This window comes from Mchenga conophoros, linkage group LG19 (assembly GCF_057382185.1).
Source record: "Mchenga conophoros isolate Kocher_MC1m ecotype Shallow Benthic linkage group LG19, M_conophoros_male_GT1.1, whole genome shotgun sequence".
Taxonomy (NCBI): Eukaryota; Metazoa; Chordata; class Actinopteri; order Cichliformes; family Cichlidae; genus Mchenga; species Mchenga conophoros.
The window spans coordinates 4729750-4750260 of NC_140544.1; the positions used below are offsets into that span (position 1 = coordinate 4729750).

At 39.0% G+C, this 20511-nt stretch overlaps 1 protein-coding gene across 1 annotated transcript in view; it reads right to left on the reverse strand.

Moving 5' to 3' along the window:
- Positions 1 to 20511, reverse strand: part of akap6 (A kinase (PRKA) anchor protein 6) — a 230224-nt gene that overhangs the window by 176390 nt on the left and 33323 nt on the right. Inside the window, exons 2-4 of the mRNA XM_085258340.1 lie at positions 18912 to 19210; positions 18564 to 18735; positions 371 to 480 (exon numbers count right to left, since the gene is read on the reverse strand). Of these exons, the coding sequence (XP_085114466.1) occupies positions 371 to 480; positions 18564 to 18735; positions 18912 to 19147 (518 nt within the window). The 5' untranslated portion in view covers positions 19148 to 19210. The remainder of the gene's footprint in view (positions 1 to 370; positions 481 to 18563; positions 18736 to 18911; positions 19211 to 20511) is intronic.

Genomic DNA, 20511 nt, shown 5'->3' on the forward strand with positions numbered 1-20511 from the left:
GTTTCAGACCGTTACTCAAAACATGCAATGTCATTTCTTCAGGGTTACACTGTAACATTTTGTAGTAACAGTATACTGTACATACATAGATATTAAATACTTTCCCACCACTTCATCTTTCTCAGATTTTTGCTTAGATTTGTGGGCAGATTGTGAGCTGTTGTAATAAAAGGGCACCCATTATTAATTAATAGTAGGTCTTAGATATATGAACAGAACGAGCAACTGGGCGTTAAAAACAGCTATATTCATTACTCTACTCTTTTTAACCCAGTACCTACATAATAGAGTTATTACATTGTAACTCTTACAATTATGCTGTATACTGTGTGCTGAAATTTAAATTATGTCTCATCTTGTGGAGACGAACCTGATGTCAACAATGATGTTAACAGAGTAGGACAGTAGTTTCAGAGAGAACTCCGTCTCCAGCAAGGCGTGAATCTGCTCCACATGATCTGAGATGTCCTCACAGATGTCCTATAGTCACACAAACAAGAGAAAAAAATCATGAAACATCAGAAAAGTGATCAAATAATAAGCATACAAACACATATACAAGCCATACCTGACACCAGTTACTCTAGTATCTATAAATCTAGAGGCACTATAGAACAAAAAAAATCTGCTGAGTACTACTGCTGAAAAAGCAGAACTGGTAAGGATGTCATATTCCCCCTTTTAACCATGAGTCAGTTCCACGAGGGACCAGTTCCATGTTTGTGTGCAAAAACATGGAAAACTCGTGTTTCGGGGAGTAACACTGGCTCTATATCACACTTGCTGTTGACTGAGATTGGTGAACTAAATTCAGAAGCTGTAAACCCGCTCAGATGCACAAAGACAGACAGACGGACTCCGGGCTAAAATAACATCAGCTGTCACAAACTTTTATAACTGAAGTTTAGTGATGTGACACATACAAGCATCTAAGCGGCAGCTCGCAAACAACATGGGCTGCCCACTGCTTCACTGAGTGAATGGGTCAAATGCAGAGAAAAAACAAGTAATTTCCCCATGGGGATCAATAAAGTATCCATTATTATTATTATTATTATTATTATTATGCAAATTACCCACTTGTGTATCTCAACAATGCAGTGCTTCCTAAATTCTGCCTCAAAAGCATAAACTCTTCAGTTTTTGTAAAATGTGCGTGTTTGTAGTTAGAGGTGGTGTTTCGGAATTACATTGGGATAATCATTGTAATTACAAAAAACAACATGATCTAATTAAAGCACTGTTTAAGACCATTAAACACTGAGCACGTTGTGAAAAAGCGGCACGAAATTCCATATTTTTCAGCTCCAAACTTGTCGTGTAACATTCATATACACTAAATGTGTTGCGTTTTTTCTGAAAATGTATCGTCAAAAAACAAACCGTGAAAAAATGAAGTTAACATCAAGCAGTGATGAATTCCTAAACAAGAGAAGGAATAAAAGGAGATTTTGGGTTCGTCTAATTCTTATGAGACAATAGCAGCAGGGAGAATTTCACGGTTCGAGCCATGACTTGAAGCTGTGTCACGGCTGCGTTCGTACATATGTCAGGATGTCAGTGGGGCAGTTTGAGCTCTTGTGGGCAGATTTGGGACAACTTCTGAGGAGCCAGAGAATTTATTTCAGAGAACCGACACACCTGGAACAGCGTCTCGCTGTGTGTCTGAGGTAAGATACAATTATTTTACTATTTCCATCTCATTAGTTTTATGTACTTTTATTAAAGTTTTATATTTTCTTGCCATCTAACTCTGTTGTTACTGCTTTGCGGAAAGGAAACTAGTGCGCACTAAAATTAGATGACCTTTTTAGAAAGCAGGTGACCTTGTTTTGAACCCACTGCGGCTACTTTACATCCACCTCAAGCCGCTGAGTCACTGTGTTGCTCCATGGTGACCTCTCTGAACAACACAACACCTCCTGCTCTGCTACAGCCTGGATTAGGACACCGCTCGGCATGTGAGAATGTAGGTCACACACGCTGCCAGCTTGGCTCATGCTAAGTTTGGCTAACAGTGTGACCTGCTTAGCAGTGTTCCAAAATAAATCTGTATCTACTGTATGTGGGGTGAAGTGCCGCTGCATCAGGATTCCAGCTTGTGGTCAGTGTGAACATGAATGCTCAAACACAGAGTGCGGAGGACAGAGACTTTCATGTGGCCTGTATGACTGCAGAGTTTAGTATGCAGGTGTTGAACAGTGCTGACGTTTTAGTGAACTTGTCGGTTTTCTGGCTCCAGCTGACCAAATGTGAGCAGATTCTGGTCCACATGTGTCTGTCAGATTTAGTCTGACATGAGCGGCACACGAGGAAGCTTTCAGTCCATTTGTATCATTCAAGTCCAGCATGAGTCTGGAAACCAGTCAGGCTGTAGTTAGCAGTTGCTGTTGGGCTAACTGATCAAAAAAAACAAAAATCTAACATCTTACTGGCCAACTAGTTTTATAGTACAGTAAGTCTAAACTTCGCTAACTAGGCCGTGGGGCTGATTGTGCATTTGCATGCTCAATTCTGATCTTAGGTTCTTCATTCATTCATTTTTCATTTATTTGTTCATTTTCAGGCACAACAAATACCTATATTGAACATAAAATACACAAAACAAAAATTGCCTGAAAAAGGAGTGGGACGAAGAAAACTTATTAAATCCCACCCCTATACTCACTCATCAACAAAAAAAACAATAAACTTCCCGCAGCTACGCCCATCATTGCATACAGACCCATCAACAGCCCCGGACACATACAAGCATCTAAGCGGCAGCTCGCAAACAACAATTAGAGCCTTCATAACTGAATACAGAATATATAAATTATAAATTGCATTACCACAGGTAACAGGCAGTAATAACTACAAGTAACAAACACACATACATATACATACATATATATCTACACACACATGTACATATATGTACATACATACGCACACTTTTTTATTTTTTTTTTCTTTTGGAATCCATACCAGCAATGGTAAGAGGACAGACATTACAGAGCACACTAAAAGCATCATTGAGTATACTGTGACCAGACCAACTGTTTGTAGAGAAATTTAAATCTATGAATATTTTTGCATTGTTTCAATTGTAAACTCAGACTGTTCCAGATTTTCACACCACATACAGACACACAAAAACCTTTACGGGTTGTTCGAGTTCTGGGTAATTTGAATTCTCCAAAGCCTCTCACATTATAAACCTTTTCTCGAATTTCAAATCTAGTTTGTAAATTTGCCGGTAAAAGTTTAGTAAAAGCTTTATACAAAATTATGGATGTATTGTAATTAACCAGATCCTGGAATTTAAGTAACTTTGCCCGAAGAAAGAGTTTGTGAGTATGATCTAGATAACCAGCCTTGTGAATAATACGCAGTGCTCGTTTCTGTACTGTGACTAATGGATTAGTTGTATTTTTATATGTGTTTCCCCACACTTCCACACAATATGTAAGATATGGAAGAACCAGGGTACAGTACAGAGTACGAAGTGCATCTTTATCAAGGAATTGTTTCACTTTGTTCAAAACTGCGAGGCTTCTGGAAATTTTGGTTTTTATGTGTCTGACGTGGGGTTTCCATGAAATTTTGTTATCAATTACGACTCCCAAAAATTTGTTTTCACTCACATTATCAATTGGTACACCTTCAATGATAATTGGTAATTCTACATTATATTTTAAATTACAAAAAAACATTGCTTTAGTTTTATTTATATTTAATGATAATTTATTTATATCCATCCATTTTTTTTATTAATTTTAGCTCCCTGTTTACGGTCATTACAAGATCAGTATAATCATCGCTACTGAAAAATATGTTGGTGTCATCTGCGAACAGTATGAGTTTAAGTACTTGAGAAACATCAAAAATATCATTTATGTATACATTGAAAAGTTTTGGTCCCAACACTGACCCTTGGGGAACACCACATGTAATACCAAGTTTCTCTGAATGGTAATGCCCTATGCTAACATATTGTTCCTGACCCGTTAGGTAACTTTTTAACCAGTTACCAGCTTTCCCTCGAATACCATATCTTTCCAATTTATCCAGTAAAATTGAGTGATTGATTGTGTCGAAGGCCTTTTTGAGATCAACAAAAATACCAACTGCATATTTATTTTTATCCAGTGTATCAGTAATTTCTTCTACTGCCTCAATTATCGCCATTGAAGTGGTTCTTTGCGTTCTGAAACCATACTGACCAACATTTATTATTTGATGTTTTTCAAGGAATTTTTCTAATCTTGAATTAAAAAGTTTTTCTAGAATTTTTGAGAATTGAGGCAGTAGAGAAATAGGCCTATAATTGGTAAAACTGTGTTTGTCATTACTTTTGTATAGTGGTATTACCTTCGCAATTTTCATTTTTTTTGGAAAACAACCGGACTGAAATGATAATGCTTGATTTCTAATGCAGACATAAAATTACTGGCAACTGCCAGTGATGCACCTCAACCTCATAGTAGATGCACTTATGGTATATATTTAAAACTCCTAGGTGATGTTCAGAAAACTCACCATATAACCTTGGCAATACAGTATACACTAATTCTCCAAGTAAAACCTCAAAACATCCACAATCCCTCACTGCACACACAATGTTCTTGAACCCTTAGTTAACACACACACAGCAAGTTTCGTCATCAAAGCGCTGTCATGTCACTTTAAAACACTGGTGAAAATGTCACTGGCTTCAATAATTCACCCATAGCTTTCAAATGCTAATACACATACACACACATCACAGCGCTCAGCAGAGGGCCCATCATACCAAATTAACACAGAGTCTGCCACTAGGATCTGAAGTCATTTGTTAGAAGATCCTGAATCCAGGCAGAGTACTAGCAGCTAATGAGACCCCGCCAAGGGAGTGCAGATATATTCACAATGACAGCGTGTCTACATCAGTCTATATTTTTCTGTCCTGTGACCTCTTGCCATTAAAAATGTATAAATAAATGATAATGTCTATCCTTTAATGATCTCTGTAAACAGAAATCTGCATATGAAAATGCAAGATTTTGAATAGAGGTAGTGTTTTATGGTCTGAGTTGACCAAGCACCTTCTGTTTTCAAGCTTTCAAACAAGCTGTGTGAAGACTAAAGGAGGAACTGTATTTTCTGAAATGCCTTTTCCAAACCATTGGTCATTGTCTCAGCATGGTCTGGCTTTTTATTCTCTTTTTTTAATGCATCTGCATTTCTAAGCAAGATATTCTCATGTAATCAGATATTTTGGCCAAACAACTCTCAGCTAAGAAAACTGCCTAGTGTCCCCTCAGCCTAAGGCTAGGTTTACAGATGGATCTCTGAAATGTGCTGAAATTTTATAATATTTTTAGATTAAGTGGGATGAAAACCTAAATGTAAAAATAAAAGGAAAACTGGTTAAAGCTACTTATTGTGAATTCATGTGTTTAAAAATAGTTGCATGGGTAAAGCTAACACGAAGCATTGGGAAAGTGGCCCTCTGATACACACTCACTCACAAAGAGTAAACAAGAACAAACTTCTGATTAGCTTTGTTGTGCTGGAGATGGCTCTTCGAGAGTAACAGACTGACTTGTGACACTTAACTAAGTAGCTTTTATTATAGATTGTTAAGATGCTGTAAACGTAATGTTTGCCACGACGCACATTAAGTTTATTTTTGCTGATATAGATACAGTGTTGCAGCGTTTTCTTGTTTCTTATTGCCAGGGGGGTCCTATACTAAAACTTTCTCTGCCTCCTGGTGGTAAAAGTTTTGACTCACTTTCCCAAATGGTCATCTAAAAAATAAGGAAGGAGTCTAAATATTTGGGGGTTATCTTGGAAAAACTACAACAATTACTACAAGCTATTCTCCAGCAAAACTGATACAAAACCAACTGCTAACATCAGTTAGCTAATAATTCCGACCTTGCTCTGTTTAACAGCACTTGGGAAACACTTTTTAAAAAAATGAAATTTACTCATTCTGTCCCCATATGTATAAGAAGAAGAAAAAAGCTCAGTCTGCTTGTATCTGCCGATGAGATGTAATCCCAGAGGTGAAAGTCATGACAGCTAAAGGAGCACAAACAGCAGGAGCAGCTGAATTAGTGTGCAGGCTCTTCTGCTCTGCGCTGAAACTAATTATGAAATCATATGTCCACGCTCTGTTTTTCTGGCAGTTTATAGCTGTGCGGGACGACGTATTTTTTTAACTATGCATATGACAGCTTTGCACGGCAAGTCTTAAACAAAAAATGGCGTTTCAATCAAATTTTAATGTCCTTTTTCCATTTGCAGAAATAGAAAATTGATTCCAATTATATGTGTTAGCCACATTTCCCAGCTCTAGGCTAGATCTAGGTTATGTGACATATTGTTCCACACAGAGGAAACAGAAGGATTCACAACTCTGTAAAAACAACACAGAGAACTGGATGAAAGATTCACTGTTCATTGGATTGACAGGTGATTAACATTGAACAGCTTGTTTACACATTGCCAGTGCCTACATAAACTTTCATTTGAGTGTGTGTGATTCACAGTAATACATTAATGTATGCCTGCTAACTTTGGATTTCTGCGTGTGTTTAAAATATACATTTACTTCAACATCTTTATTTATAAAGAACTCCTGCATCACTATAATAGACAATCATTCGATCACAGCAACACGCACACACTGCACAGTTTTTCATGCACTCGAGTCACGTAGAGTCAAGACATGACCTGTCAATCACAGAGTCCATACATCCAGCAGGGTTTCTAATTGCCTAAAATCAATCTGAAGCAAGTCGACTTGGGCTTCAGCTCTAATCCTTGCTCATCCTCATCACCGCAGACATCAAGGGCTTCAGTTTGGCCGCGTTCAAACTGCATGCGACAGCTCGGCCTCATCCGCACCCATTCGATCTAATAACCTTCAACTCCTTCACTTCAGCCCATCAGCGCAGCATGTTTTACCTTGGAGATCAAATACCGTGTGCTCCTTCTCCCCCTGGAGTATTCAAATTAAGCCGCTTCAAAGAAGGCCTGGACCCGCTGCTGCGATACAAAGACTTGTTACAGTAATTTTTTCAAAGTGGTAGCTTCTGCAAAAAGACTCCAAACTCTGCCTTTTTTTCGTCTGAGGCTGGAACTCTGCAGCGGTGTCTCTGCTGCTGGACATTTAAAAAACTTGAACTCTGCTGGAGGCAAAGAGCATCAATCAAAGTCCTCTGCAAAAAATGCTTCATTTCACACGAGTGTCTTGTGAAGGAGGCAAAGAAAAAGTAGCAAAATGTAACAGAACTAAGTATCTGAGTAATAAGTTTATACATGAGCCAAATGGCACATCAGTCAATAGCAGATGTACACGTGACATTACTGTGATTCTTTTGTCCAATGAGCACAGATTTGAACTTGGGCAAAAAAAAACTGACTGACTTTATTATCAAAACCACTGATAAAGATATAACAATTATACTGAGATGTGGCAAAAAGTAGTGTTGCCTTAAAACCTTAAAATCCAGGGATGTCAAACTCGTTTTACATCGCGGGCCACGTCCAGGGAATTTCTTCTTTCTGTCAGTATAAGGAAATTTAACCACACATTGAATCCCGGTCAAACACAGTACTTACATTTGGCACTAACTGGGATATTTTAATATAAGAAAAAGAAATGCAATTTCAACAATATATATCAGTTTTTCTACACGATTTAAAAAAAATGCTGCTTTGGGATTAAATCATAAGAATTAAATCTGTTTTAAATTTTATCATTTTAAATTACTGTCCTTTCATTTTATCATGGAAATTTTTGTAAATTGACAGAATATCTTTATTCCTTCTTCTCTTACTGTGACTGTACAAATCAAGGAACAAGGAACTTTCTGTTACTTATTTGTTTAGCTATCTATATCTATCTATTACTTATTTATTTCTATTTATTATTTATTGTTGTTTACTTATGAAAATAAAATCTAAATAAAGTTTATTTCCTTCTTCACTGTCCTGAAGATGTACAGGGGCCAGATTGGAGAGACAAGAGCCAAGCTACAGGGCTGAAAGCCAGCACTAAAGGTTCCTCTGCTGGCCACTTAAGGCTGGCTTCAAATACGAGTCAGTTCCCATAAGAGCATTAAAAAGTAGGTTTACAGCCTGGTATAACAGTTCGAGCCTCTTTTAACAGTCCTTTCATAATCACTGCATGGTGGGCGCATTTATTTCTAACTCACTGATATGGATACTTGTCAGGCTTAAAGTTACAGGTATAATGACCGACCGCTGCCAGGCATCTGCCATGTCTGACATCACCATCAACTCAAGTCATTGAACTGGACCGCTCCATCACATTTGAGCTGTTGGTGCCTTTATGGACCAGTTTAGTGTAATTACCTGACAAACAGCACGATCGGCTCTGTTGTACAAACAGTCCAAGAACTTAATGCTTCAGTTTTTGTCGAGTGGAATTCTGGCAATTTACTAATCTGTCAATAAGCACATGCCTGTGTCTGTCAAACTGCAGAAATAAATATTTTCCAAATGCTGCTTATTTGTAATGTCAGAATTTAAAGTTAATTACAACTGCAGGAAGCTTTCCAATAAGGACATACTTGAGTTTTACTTAATACAAAATTCATCAGATAAAACTAGGATTACAGGCCAAGACTGCGTTCGGTTTACGGCTATCATTCGGGCAAGAATGACTTCACATTTAAAGCAGTTAACACCGTGCCTTACCTTACAGGCTTTTTTCAGGTCGTTTTTTCTGATTCCTTGGTATTCCCCCAGAACACCCAAAACACCAAGAGTAATCAAACAGTATAACTGCACAGAGCACTAAAACACACTGCAGCACCAATATGTGAAATGGTGAGCGTATGACACTCCAGTAGTGTGAGTGTGTTTGTGTGCTGACCTGCTTCTTGAGTGGGAGTGTTGGTGAGAGGAGAGGAGGGGTGACAACAGTTGCAGAGGTTATTTTAGGCCTAACCCCATTCACACACACACACACAGATACAAACACATATATGATCATGGATACCAACACACACCTCTTGGTTATATACTCTCTAAATCCTCGTCTGTCTCCTCTCCCTCCACACTAAACCTTCATTTTTAGCTTAGCACTTTCTAAGCACGCAGGCCTGTGACTGTAAATAACAACTGAGTGGTTTCCATCTTAGCATAACATTTGTTTCAGACATGAACTCCTTTCATTGGTAATTTAATATTCACTCTCATGCTTCAGTAAATCTCAGTCACTTTACACTTAAGCCTTGACAGCAGTGTTGTGTCAGGTAGCTAGTAAAAACTCTTACCATTCACACTGGTTCCTCCAGATACAGCAATGGTAATTTAACATGAAGGCAATTAAGATCTTAATGTGAAAAGCAAACATTGGTACATTAAATAAACTGTATTTTTGCTCTGTTCTTCCTGGATAGCTCGCTGCCTGCAATACATAACTCAATATCCTGTATAAGCCCACCTCCTCTTGAGGAAATGTTTTCATCATTTAGGATGAAAACCAGCATTTGGAATTTATTGCTCCAACCTCAAGGCTTCCAACCACCTATGTGGCCCACTGATTATTTCTACCTGCACACTCCAACCTGAAAGTGCAATGTTATGTGATGAAAGCTGGCCACTGACAGGCAGGGGTCACAGTTCAGCCACGTGAAATATGATTCCTGGGGTAGAAGTCAAGAGGTCCTTGTCTCAGAAAAGTAAATGTACTCCAAGATGCTGAGGTCATTTGACCCAACACGCTGTAATTTTCTTGTGGTAAAAGCTCGGATATGAAAGTTTCAAGTTTATGTTTTTTGCATGAGGATAAATTTCTGAAGACTGGGATCTTAAATGTACCCTCATTAAACTGATATTCTGGAAATATAAAGGTCTTGGTTAGAACTAATGACATTTAAGTTTGAGCTGTTAGAAAAGATGAGCGGCTCAGTTCCTCTACTGCCTCCTTTCTTCGTTCCTCTTCTCCTTTGCCTTAATAGCCACGCATGTTGAAAAGAGATTCCAAAATTCCTTCCTGTGACGGTGACATCAGCAGACAGAAATACCACGACAGCTGGGAGACAGCAGGCTGGACTCTGCTGCCTCTGGGCTGTGTTCAAATGAAACTCTGTGGGACACACAGATCACATTTGCTGTAGCAAAACCTGATCATGTTCCAGAGCTGGACAACAGTGCGCACAGTTTTAACAAGTGGGTGCTGTTCTTTCAAAGAAAATGTATTTTCTCCTGAAGAAGGAGTGAAAGTTTAATGCGGAAATAACTCCCAACATGTTTTTATTTTCTAATGAGTCTGTTCTCCACCAATCCCAGGTCACACAGACTGTGTAGAGTAAAGCTTAGTCATTAGCACGTTACCCGCGCCAGGAGTGGTCAGCCAACAAAGCCAACATAGCAAAAAATATGAAGATAATTATTTGGGAATGGTGAAGTCATGTGGAAAGTCTTCTCAGAAGAGTGGGAGCTGTTATGATTCAGGATCAATTTAGGATGTGGACATGATCAGCAAACTCAACATTAAAAAAACAGTAAATAGGGAGAGGTAATAGTTCATCAAGCTTTGAGGTACATTTTCTCCCATACAGTAGGTGAAACAACATGAATTAAGAACACAGTGTACACAATGAATCAGCGGCCATGGGTGCTTTCCGTGCATGAAAACAAACCAGATAACATTACCTCATTGTATCTGAAGGAAGATTATGTCCCAAAGAAATATATCGGACTCCTCCCACATTGTGCCCTGTCCTTATCTGCACACTGTAGTGAAGATAACTCAAACACGTCTGCATTGTGGAGTTAATAGAAGGTAAGCAATGAGAAGAAAAATAAAGGAGACAACAAGCACGTCCCCAGCAAATGTAAGACCCCACACAAAGTGAGCCTTGCTACTAGCGCCAGCAGGAGACGGAAACAACAACACAAAACCACCGAAGAAGTGAGAGGAAATGTGAGACAAGCAGCAGGCGGTAAAAACAAACATAGGTCCTGATAACTGCAAAATTTGTCACTCTATCACCTTCTACCTGTCACCAGATCACAGAAGCAGTCTGCACAACTCAGAAAAACACATAACACCCTGCTGACAGATTCAGGCCTCACATATTGCAGGTACAGTTTTTAAAATCACTTGGCTGTAATTTGCACAATAGAAATGTTGCAATGTTCATTAAATATTCATGTGATTTGTGTAATTTGAAACAGTTAGTGCCAAATGTAAGTACTGTGTTTGACCGGGAAAAGAAGTGAGACTAACAGATTTCAACATGCTTTTCTAAGACGATGTAAAGAAATTGTAAAGACCTGTATGAAAGTTTTCGTCTGCAAAGCCAGACATTATAAAGTTTCCTAAAGATGACCGAATCACTAAAAGCACTGATGCATCTGTCTCTAACAATCAAACATGTGCGCACATGAAGAATTCTTGGGTGTGTATGTTGTACTGTGCAGCAGCCTCTGCCTCTCAGAGCAGTCCAGGACATTCTCCATGCAGCTGTTACACAGCGCCTGCAGCATGATGCTAAGAATGGCTAAGAGGCTGGCATACCAACACACACACACACACACGCACACACACACAGTGGTTGCATCACTATAATCGTGTCCTACAGTCGCTCTGTTGCAAGGTCAGGTTATAGAAAAATGCCCTGCAGGCAAACGCATTATAAATATGATAAGGGGAGGGGGGCAGAGAGCGAGAGCAAAGGAAGGAGAGAATAAAAGAAAGAAACAAAGTGAGAAAAGAGCAGCGAGGACACGATGAAGAAGGAGACAGAACACCAGAGGCATGAATACAATTTCAAACAGCAGTCTGGCGATCTGTCCACTTCCATCTCCCGCTCTGTCGCTGAGCCTGACACCCACCAGCGCCATGTCTGCAATTAAGTCAAAGTTCAACCAACTCCAGCCTAATGCTCAGTATTGGGATACAATGCAGGAGCTCATTCTCAAAATACCGAAAAAATCTCTGATAACATATGCATATAAAGCCTTAAGTGCAATTATTTGCAGGCTAGCAGCCGAGCTGAACCGCTTAATACAAACCTGGAGTGAGGCTAGGGTGGCCAGGCTGTGTTGTAAGATTTGGAGATTTTTCAGAATTACACTTCAAAGAGTTAAATAGGAAGATTAACATTACTCTCGTGTGCAAATTTGGGCCTGTATAAGAAGCAGGAGTCACGATGTAGTTAGTGTAACGTAGCTGGAAGGAAGGTCAACCATAGCCTGGTTCTAACTATTTCCACTGAAGCTTACCAATTAACAGGTTTTTTGTGAGTTTTGCACATCAGTATTAATTGAAATACTACGTCACAAAATAAACTGTTTAAAACTTTTATAAACAGTACTCAAAGTTTAGGGGTTCAAAAGAAATTAGACACAACCATCTGCAGGCAATTTTTAAGTCTTAATAATAACTTAAACACACAGATAGCAGTTTATTTGCCAAGTGTCCAAATTCAAGATTTCTATCACTCTTCTTAAAAAACAGATCTACATCTCTGAATGAAATAAATCAGATACAGCATGTTATTGACTAGCTTTGGAAGTACTGATGAGTGCATGTCTGTATTATTCATTTAGATGGAACTTGCCAGATACTTTAATCCTGTCATCTAAGTAGTTTCCATGACCATTAGCATTTATGGACATGTGACTGTAGAACAAATCAGGGAGAAAAATAAGGTAAAAAAGAAAAACTCGTATGGACTTTTTTTATTATTGTTGTAATTGCTGATTATATTATACTGTTAGATACCATCTGCAATCGTATCTGACGTCAGGTATGGTTAAGCAGCATTTTATACATTTCTTTCTTTCCCAACAAAACCATTTTACTAAAACGCTGTCAGAATCAGCAGTGTGATTGGCTCTGTCTCTTGCTGTAATAAAGACAAATGACCACTAGATGGAGCCGACAACCAGGGAATGAGAGCCAGTAAACCTGTTCAGTGGTGGTCGTCTGTTTACTGCTTCAGTGCTGCAGTTAGAACTATAAAGCAGCCACCTGAAGAGATCAGCGGTATGTGATGATGACAAAATAAAATTTAGCTATTGTTTGACAAAAGATTTTCTTTATATTAATTTTATTTTAATTTATGCATTAGCACGGTACAATGTCTCCGTGCTAATGATTTTACTCTTTATTGACTTTTTTTTTACCTTCATCTGCAACATGAAATGAATCAACAACAACTGAGGGGTTGGGAGATAAAAGTTTAAGGCGATTCATTGTAGAATAAATAGAAAAGAGTCAAAGTTTTTTGTTTTCTGTGTTTCTCTGCACTGTTTTGATTTGATTCACTAAAAGCTGCTGCTCACTGACTGATTCAGGCTGCTGAGCTTTTCTGCAGGCTGTAGCTCAGACCCGACACAAACATGAACTGACGGAGGCGTCAGAACGCACACACCATCAACAACAACAGAAGGAGCCGCATCTGTTTTTCCTTTGCAGCTCTGACTGCACAGAAACATCTCAGCTGTTTTTGTTTGGCGCTTTGATCTCTCCGTGCTTCTTTATTGTCTTTGCTGTTTGTCAGCACGGCTCCTGACAAATACGCCAAATCTCAACAAACTGTGGACAAAAGACTAATGGCAACACTAACAACCTACAATATTTGTATTATTTATCTTTCTTTATGACTTTCCTCACGTATTTCTCAGACATTTTTGCAGTCGTTGTATAGTCAGTGTCACTTTGTGACTTTGAAAATCTTGCCTTTGCTGACCTCCAGTGGTGCATCACGTCACTGTGATGCTGGGATGAACAGATGAACAAAAATAGAGCTTTTCAGCCTGATGCTAAGATACTCTAAAATAATGTCAATAGCAGGATTTGCTGTTTATGGTTCTGCTGAGAAATCAAGACTCATTAGTAGCTAATAAATGACATACAGCCAGAGTGACATCATTTACCCACAGAACAAAGCCAGATTTGTAACTGTGTCACACACACACAGTCGTCTCTGTGGGTCTGACCGAGTCATTTCCCAGCACTGACAGTGATGTAATCTTTAAAACAAACAGACTCGACACACGCTGTCAGATGTGCGGAGCTTCTGTGTGTCCTTTATCTTTCTGGAGGGCGACAAACAGAAGCAGAAGTGAAAAGGAAAGAATACAACTTCTGGTTCTTGCGTATTTAAGAGGGTTGTTTAAGGCTTCATGTGTTTTTAGTGTGAAGTCAGAGTATGTATGCAGTATGCAGTATTGATGAGGTGGCTGTTGTTTAGATCAGTTTTTCCCAACCACTGTGCTGCGGCACATAGGTGTGCCGTGGAAGATTTTCTGGTTCCACCGGATTAGTAATCTAAATGACCGGTGTGAGTAACGGGCAGAACAATTACATTCTCTTCCACTAGAGGGCAGTGCAAATAACTGCTCTAATTAAATGGGTTGCCAACTGCCAGTAAAACAGAAGAAGACGAAGAAGTTAGATAATAGTCTTGCTGTGAGTGAGACAAAAATAGCAATAGATAAATATTTTAAAAGAAAAGTAGTCAATCTGACCTGAGTCCCTGAGAAAGCAAAAGCAAAAAAGTGTATACTGGGGACAAACCAAGCTAATTCCGCTATGCCTGGTGCTATATAACTAGTATATCGTTAGCTTCATAGCATAAGTACCTAAGTCATTGACTTAGTCAAATGACTTAGGCAATTATGCTATGAAGCTAACGATATGATACATTCATTTAAAGGGGATGAGAGAAAAAACAGATTATTTGATGAGTTTTTCTTAAGCAAAATTACATCTATGTGTTTGATGAGGGAGGTTTACATAGATCAGTGTACACATATAAACCTATATGTGTGTGTGTGTGTGTGTGTGTGTGTGTGTGTGTGTGTGTGTGTGTGTGTGTGTGTGTGTATAGATGAGCTAGAACTGTAATTTGCAATGAGAGTTAATTCCCTGAGTTTCTTTATCCTGCCTCTCCTCTGTCTGGTTGTGAATTCTCAGTCTTTGTACTGGTGTTAGTTACTTCCTGTTTTATATCGCTAGCCTCTTCAAATTCAAATTTTCAAATTTTATTTGTCACGTACACAGTCATACACAGTACGATATGCAGTGAAATGCTTAGACAACTGCTCGTGACCTAAAGAAAAAAAAAGGAAAGGGCTATGAATAAGATAGGAAATAAATATGAAAAATTAAAAAGTGTAAATTTAACTAGGAAGGAATAAAATATAAAAATATAAAATATAAAAAATGAAATAACTGTACAACACAAATTAGAATGAAGGGTAAATTTAACTGGGAAAGAATAAGATAAAATATATAAATTAAAGTTGAAAATAAAATAACTGTACAACAAAATACACAATATAGAACTATATAAGAATGTATGAAGAAATATAAATAAATATATATATATATACACACACAATAACAGCAGCTGTACAAGTATTAACTGGAAATGAAGAATATAATGTCCAGTGTTATGCAATCCACATTATGTCTTGTGCAGTGCAAATATGCTTAAAGTGATTTAAGTGATGAAGTGAAAACAAAGTCCAGAAAGTCCAGTGTGTGTGTAAGAACTATATGTGTGGGTCAGTACTGTGTGGTGGTGTGATTGAGAGACCGTATCGCCTGCGGGAAGAAGCTCCTCCTCAGTCTCTCTGTGTTGGTCTTCAGGGAGCGGAATCGCTTTCCTGACCTCAACAGAGAGAACAGTCTGTTGTTGGGATGGCTGAGGTCCTTCACGATCTTCCTGGCCTTGGTCCAGCACCGCCTGCTGTAGATTGAGTGCAGGTCAGGGAGCTCGGAGCGGATGGTGCGCTCAGCTGACCGCACAAACTGTAGTGGGTCCAGTGTGTCTGGTAGTGAAGAAACGATGAAGTCTCTGACCAGGCGTTCAAAGCACTTCATCACTACTGAGGTGAGGGCTACAGGGCGATAGTCATTGAGAAGCAGGGTGGGGTTTCTTCGGGACAGGAACAATGATGGACTCTTTGAAGCATCTTTGAAACTCTTGTCTTGTGTGTATATTATATTTAGCTTTACATCATTCTCCCTAATTTCAGCTATGCCCCAAACATCCTCCTGTGTGTGTTTAAACATCTGTCCTTCATGTTGTGTCAGAGAATTTGTGACTTCTCCCTCCTGGTTCCCAGCTCCTGTGTTTGGATCATGTTGTATTCCTGATCTTTTCTGTTGGATTTTTGCACTACTTTTGTTTTGAACTCTAAGCCAGTTCTATAGTTTCATTTGTCCGCATTATGATACACAGGATAAAATGCGTGTTTTAAAAGGATTCTAAAAACTGGTTCCTCCGGTGCAATAAAAGTAAGGATTCGGAAGCTTCCAGAAAAATGTGTGCAGTTAAAAATATTAAGAGACAACATGCATCTATAGTTGTGTGTGAATGTGCAGTCATGGCAGGGAGTGACTCAGCTACAGACCAAGCTCTCTGGCAGGAAATAGAAAATATCCCTCGCTCTCCCTCCCTCACACATCCAGTCTGAAGCCTCAGAGCGACTCTGGGTTGAGTCCTGCAGCTGTTACTGGAAACATCGCTGCTGCTTCTGCCACTGCTGCTATGTTCTATTTAGAGAACCCATACAACAAAAATGATGCAGAGGAGAGGAGGCCAACACACCAAAGACTGAGCAAGCAGTACCAGCGGCTTGAAGGAGAGGAAGCATCTGAGTCAGTGAAATTTAAAATAATCTCATCAATAAAAGATAATCCACCTCAGCTACATCTAAGCAGATTAAAACTCCATCTACATGAATGAATGAGCGTGAAGGGATGCCCTGACAAACGTGTCTATGTTTGAAGGTTGAGCTCCTGCAACAGCCTATGTCTGGCTCTCACTTACATAATACCAGAACTATCAAATAGATGTTCAGGAAGCCCCGTGTGACAGATTTCAGTGAGATTCAACTGTGCTGGGATGGATGAAGAGTTTATTTAAAAATAGAGGAAATATAATCTATCCAGCTTGTTGACACCACAAAATGATTTTTAAAATTATTACAAAATCACCACCACTTAAGTTGATGTTTCAAATGTATAATTTTGTCTAACTAAAAGTTCAAAACCTGCAGATTTTTTGGTAACTTTGTAAAAAGATGAATACTTTATTTATCCCATTTATTGAAAATTCTTTTATTTTATGATAACTGAAATTAGGCTCCAGCACTGGTTAACAAAATGCATGGATGGAAATGTAAAAAAAATAAAAATTACTGTGGGGGAAAAGTGAAACTGCTCTAGTGTCCCTGGGGATTGTTTACTCATGGGTGTGGAGTAATGTACTAGACTGTTGTTATGAAGGAGCAGCCGAGGCTGAAGGCAATGGTTTCGATTTACCAGTCAGTTTATATCTAACATTCAAACATTTTAGCAGCTGAAATGAGTTTCCTCTGTAGGGTTACAGAGTTCAAGAGCTCAAACACGAGAGGGAATTTGGACTACAGCTGCTGCTCCTCTCCACTGATCTATCTGTGCAATATCTGGTCATAATCAAGAGAAAAAGAGTGCCAGCAGTCATTTCCCAAAAAGTGCCGTTTCTGTCAAAGCTGTGGAAGGATTTAAACTGTTCGCAGACTGAGTATAAGCCGGACATCATTAATTCAAGCAATCAAAAATAAACAACATATTTCCTTCTTCTTACATAAATACTGATGTATAATACAGAGTAAGACCGACGGCTGGTGCTGCAGAATCTGAAGAATCTGGGGAGTGGCTGGACATAAATAAATGAACAGTCAGTAACTGAGCGAAAGCCAGTTATTACATAACATCCAGACCATGAAGAAAGGAAGGGCATCATGGGAAATTCACCACCTGGGGTCATACAGCTGAATCAGCTGAGGTTCTACACGTGTGCATGTATGCTACGCTATGCTACTGCCTTTGAATGCACCGTGATTACACAGAGAGAGACAGTGCGCGCTGACTCTAACGTTCCTGCACTGACACAAATATATACACTTCTATTTCGTTCAGAACGCTAACAACATATTCAGGAACTTTCAAGTTAATACTGAAATTAAGCCTCAACTCTGATAACACCATGTACGAACATCTAAGTTACTTTTGGTTGCTCACTTATTCACACAGTTTCTCCACAGCAGGTAGCTCAACATGTCTGATTTGGACTCTTTAAGCCAGATGCACTTCCTGGCACAACCCCAAAGAAATATACCCTTCCTTAGATAAAATCTGAGATCTTTCACTTGTAGGGCAGACTTGTAAACCACTAGTGTACACTATGGAGGCACTAATATCAGAACCTACCACTAAAATATAAATGTCAGTAATAGCTGCGACGGGAGTGTCAAGGAGCTAAAAGGCCATGAAGTCCAGATGACAGCATGTATGAAACAACAGCTGCAAGTTAACATCTAAACATTTTTAAAACTGAAGCTAATCGGAGATCAGCTTACTATAGCAGCCAATGAAGGATTTAATTTAATCTTAATCCCATACCACACAAACTGTCATCTCCAGCATCACAAAAGATGCTACAGACTCAAAAATGATGTTGATTCTCATCGAGCGATTCTAAATTCAACAGATGTCAAAGCCTTTTCTGTTTCCATCAAACAGAAATAAACAGGCTATCCATTCCTACCTTGAGCTGCACTAAGTGGACGTCCACGTGCCGGTTGTTGCTGTCTTGCCCCACAGAGTGTGTGAGCTGCGTCACTCTGTCACTGGTTGCTCTCAGCCACTTCTCAATCTCTGGTAGGTGTAGGACGACCTTCCAGTCGGCTCCAGTGTGGAGAGGCGGAGGTTTCTTTGACCTGAAGAAAAACATACGCCACACAAGACAGACAACCTCAACAATACAGACTTATAGCACTGCTACAGAATTACCTCGTGATCTTTTCCACAGACTTTCTTAGACCTTAAGAAATAGTGTATAACATGAGAGAAAACACATGAATTGTTATGATCATCACTCTGGCTAGCTTTATACCTCCGGGAGTTGTCTTGTCCCATGTGAGGTCCTTCAGTGAGGCTTCCCTGGCTGGGGCCTGGGCCCGGTGAGGAAGAGCCATCCTTCGACTGAGGCTCCAGGCCGAGAGGGGGAACAGTGATAGCAGCAAGTGAGCTCGAGGTGCTGGGGTCCAGGTTCGGGGTGACAGGAGTGACAGAGGTGAGCATCGGCGAGGCTGGTTCAGGGGCCACCGGTGAGAGAGCTACGACACTCATGGTGTTGGAGAGAGGGGAGGTACACAATTTCTAATGTGGGTTCACAGGACTCACTGAATAACACTGGAGAGAGAAGAACAGAGAGTATATAAAGGTCAATAAAAGCATCGAGATTCAGAGGAAGAACAAAAACGAAGGCTAAGGGACTGACAACAAACACTGCATCTACAACAGACACTAAAATAGCACAGTGGGCAGAAAAACTAATACTCAAAAATTTGAAAACAATAAGACGGGTTTAATTAACAGGGCTGCACCATCAATCATTTGTAATACTATATTTATATTTAAAAAACATTTAAAAGGCAGAAATGCTTTTCTTGACTGAATATATATTAAAAGTGGATCATTTTTAGTGAAAAATATCTTCAGACAATCATATATGAATGTTAATATTTTTCTAAAAATATATCAAAGTAATTCCTTCACAAAACTGATCAGTAATTTTTAAAACGCATTTATGAGTTTTAATACAAGTGCAACTTTGAATATTAAGGCTAGGTGGGAAGCTGAGACTGGCACTCTAATTTCAGAGGAGACTTGGGAAGAGGTGTTCGGTGAAGCCCATCTTGTGACTAATTCGGGGCTGTGGAGAGAATTTAAATGAGAGGTGGTCATAAGATGTTTTAGAACCCCAGAGATGATTCCTAAAATGAACCCTACAACTCCTGACACTTGTTGGCGAAATTGTGGTACTCACTTAGGAACCCATTCACACATATTCTGGTCATGCCCAAAAATTTGCTCATTTTGGAATGACGTATTTAAAGCCCTGAATACAGTCTTCCAATAACCATTAACAAAGAACCAACAGTTTGCCATTTTAGGGGTATTACAAAAGGGTTTTACAGGAAACAATAAAAAGTATCTCTTAAGAATCTTGCTTACAGCAGCACTAAAGTGTATCACCATTACGCGGCTAAATCTTGACCCACCTTCATATAATATGTGGGTTGATAAAGTAAGAGAGATTTATACTTATATGCTCTGCGGATTCAGAGAGAATTGTTCACCGAGCGTTGGCGACCCATGCATGCTTTATCGTTTCAATAAACTAGCATAGGTTTGTTTCGTTTTGTTCATTTTTGCTACTAAGATTGTCACATGTTATTTAATATTATATTAAGGTGTTTTTTTGTTGTTTTTGTATTGTTTTGTGTTTCCTTTTTGGAGTTTTTATTTTAATTTGTACTTCTACATTGCTGTTCCTGCTCCTGTATCTGTTCGACTTGTGAACATTGACAAGTACAAGTTGTAAGGTTGTGAACTATAATAAAAATTGAGTTTAAAAAAAATCATATATGAATGAATAAATTTCACTCTTGCTTTATATAACAATATCCAAGTTTACAATTCACTTTCAT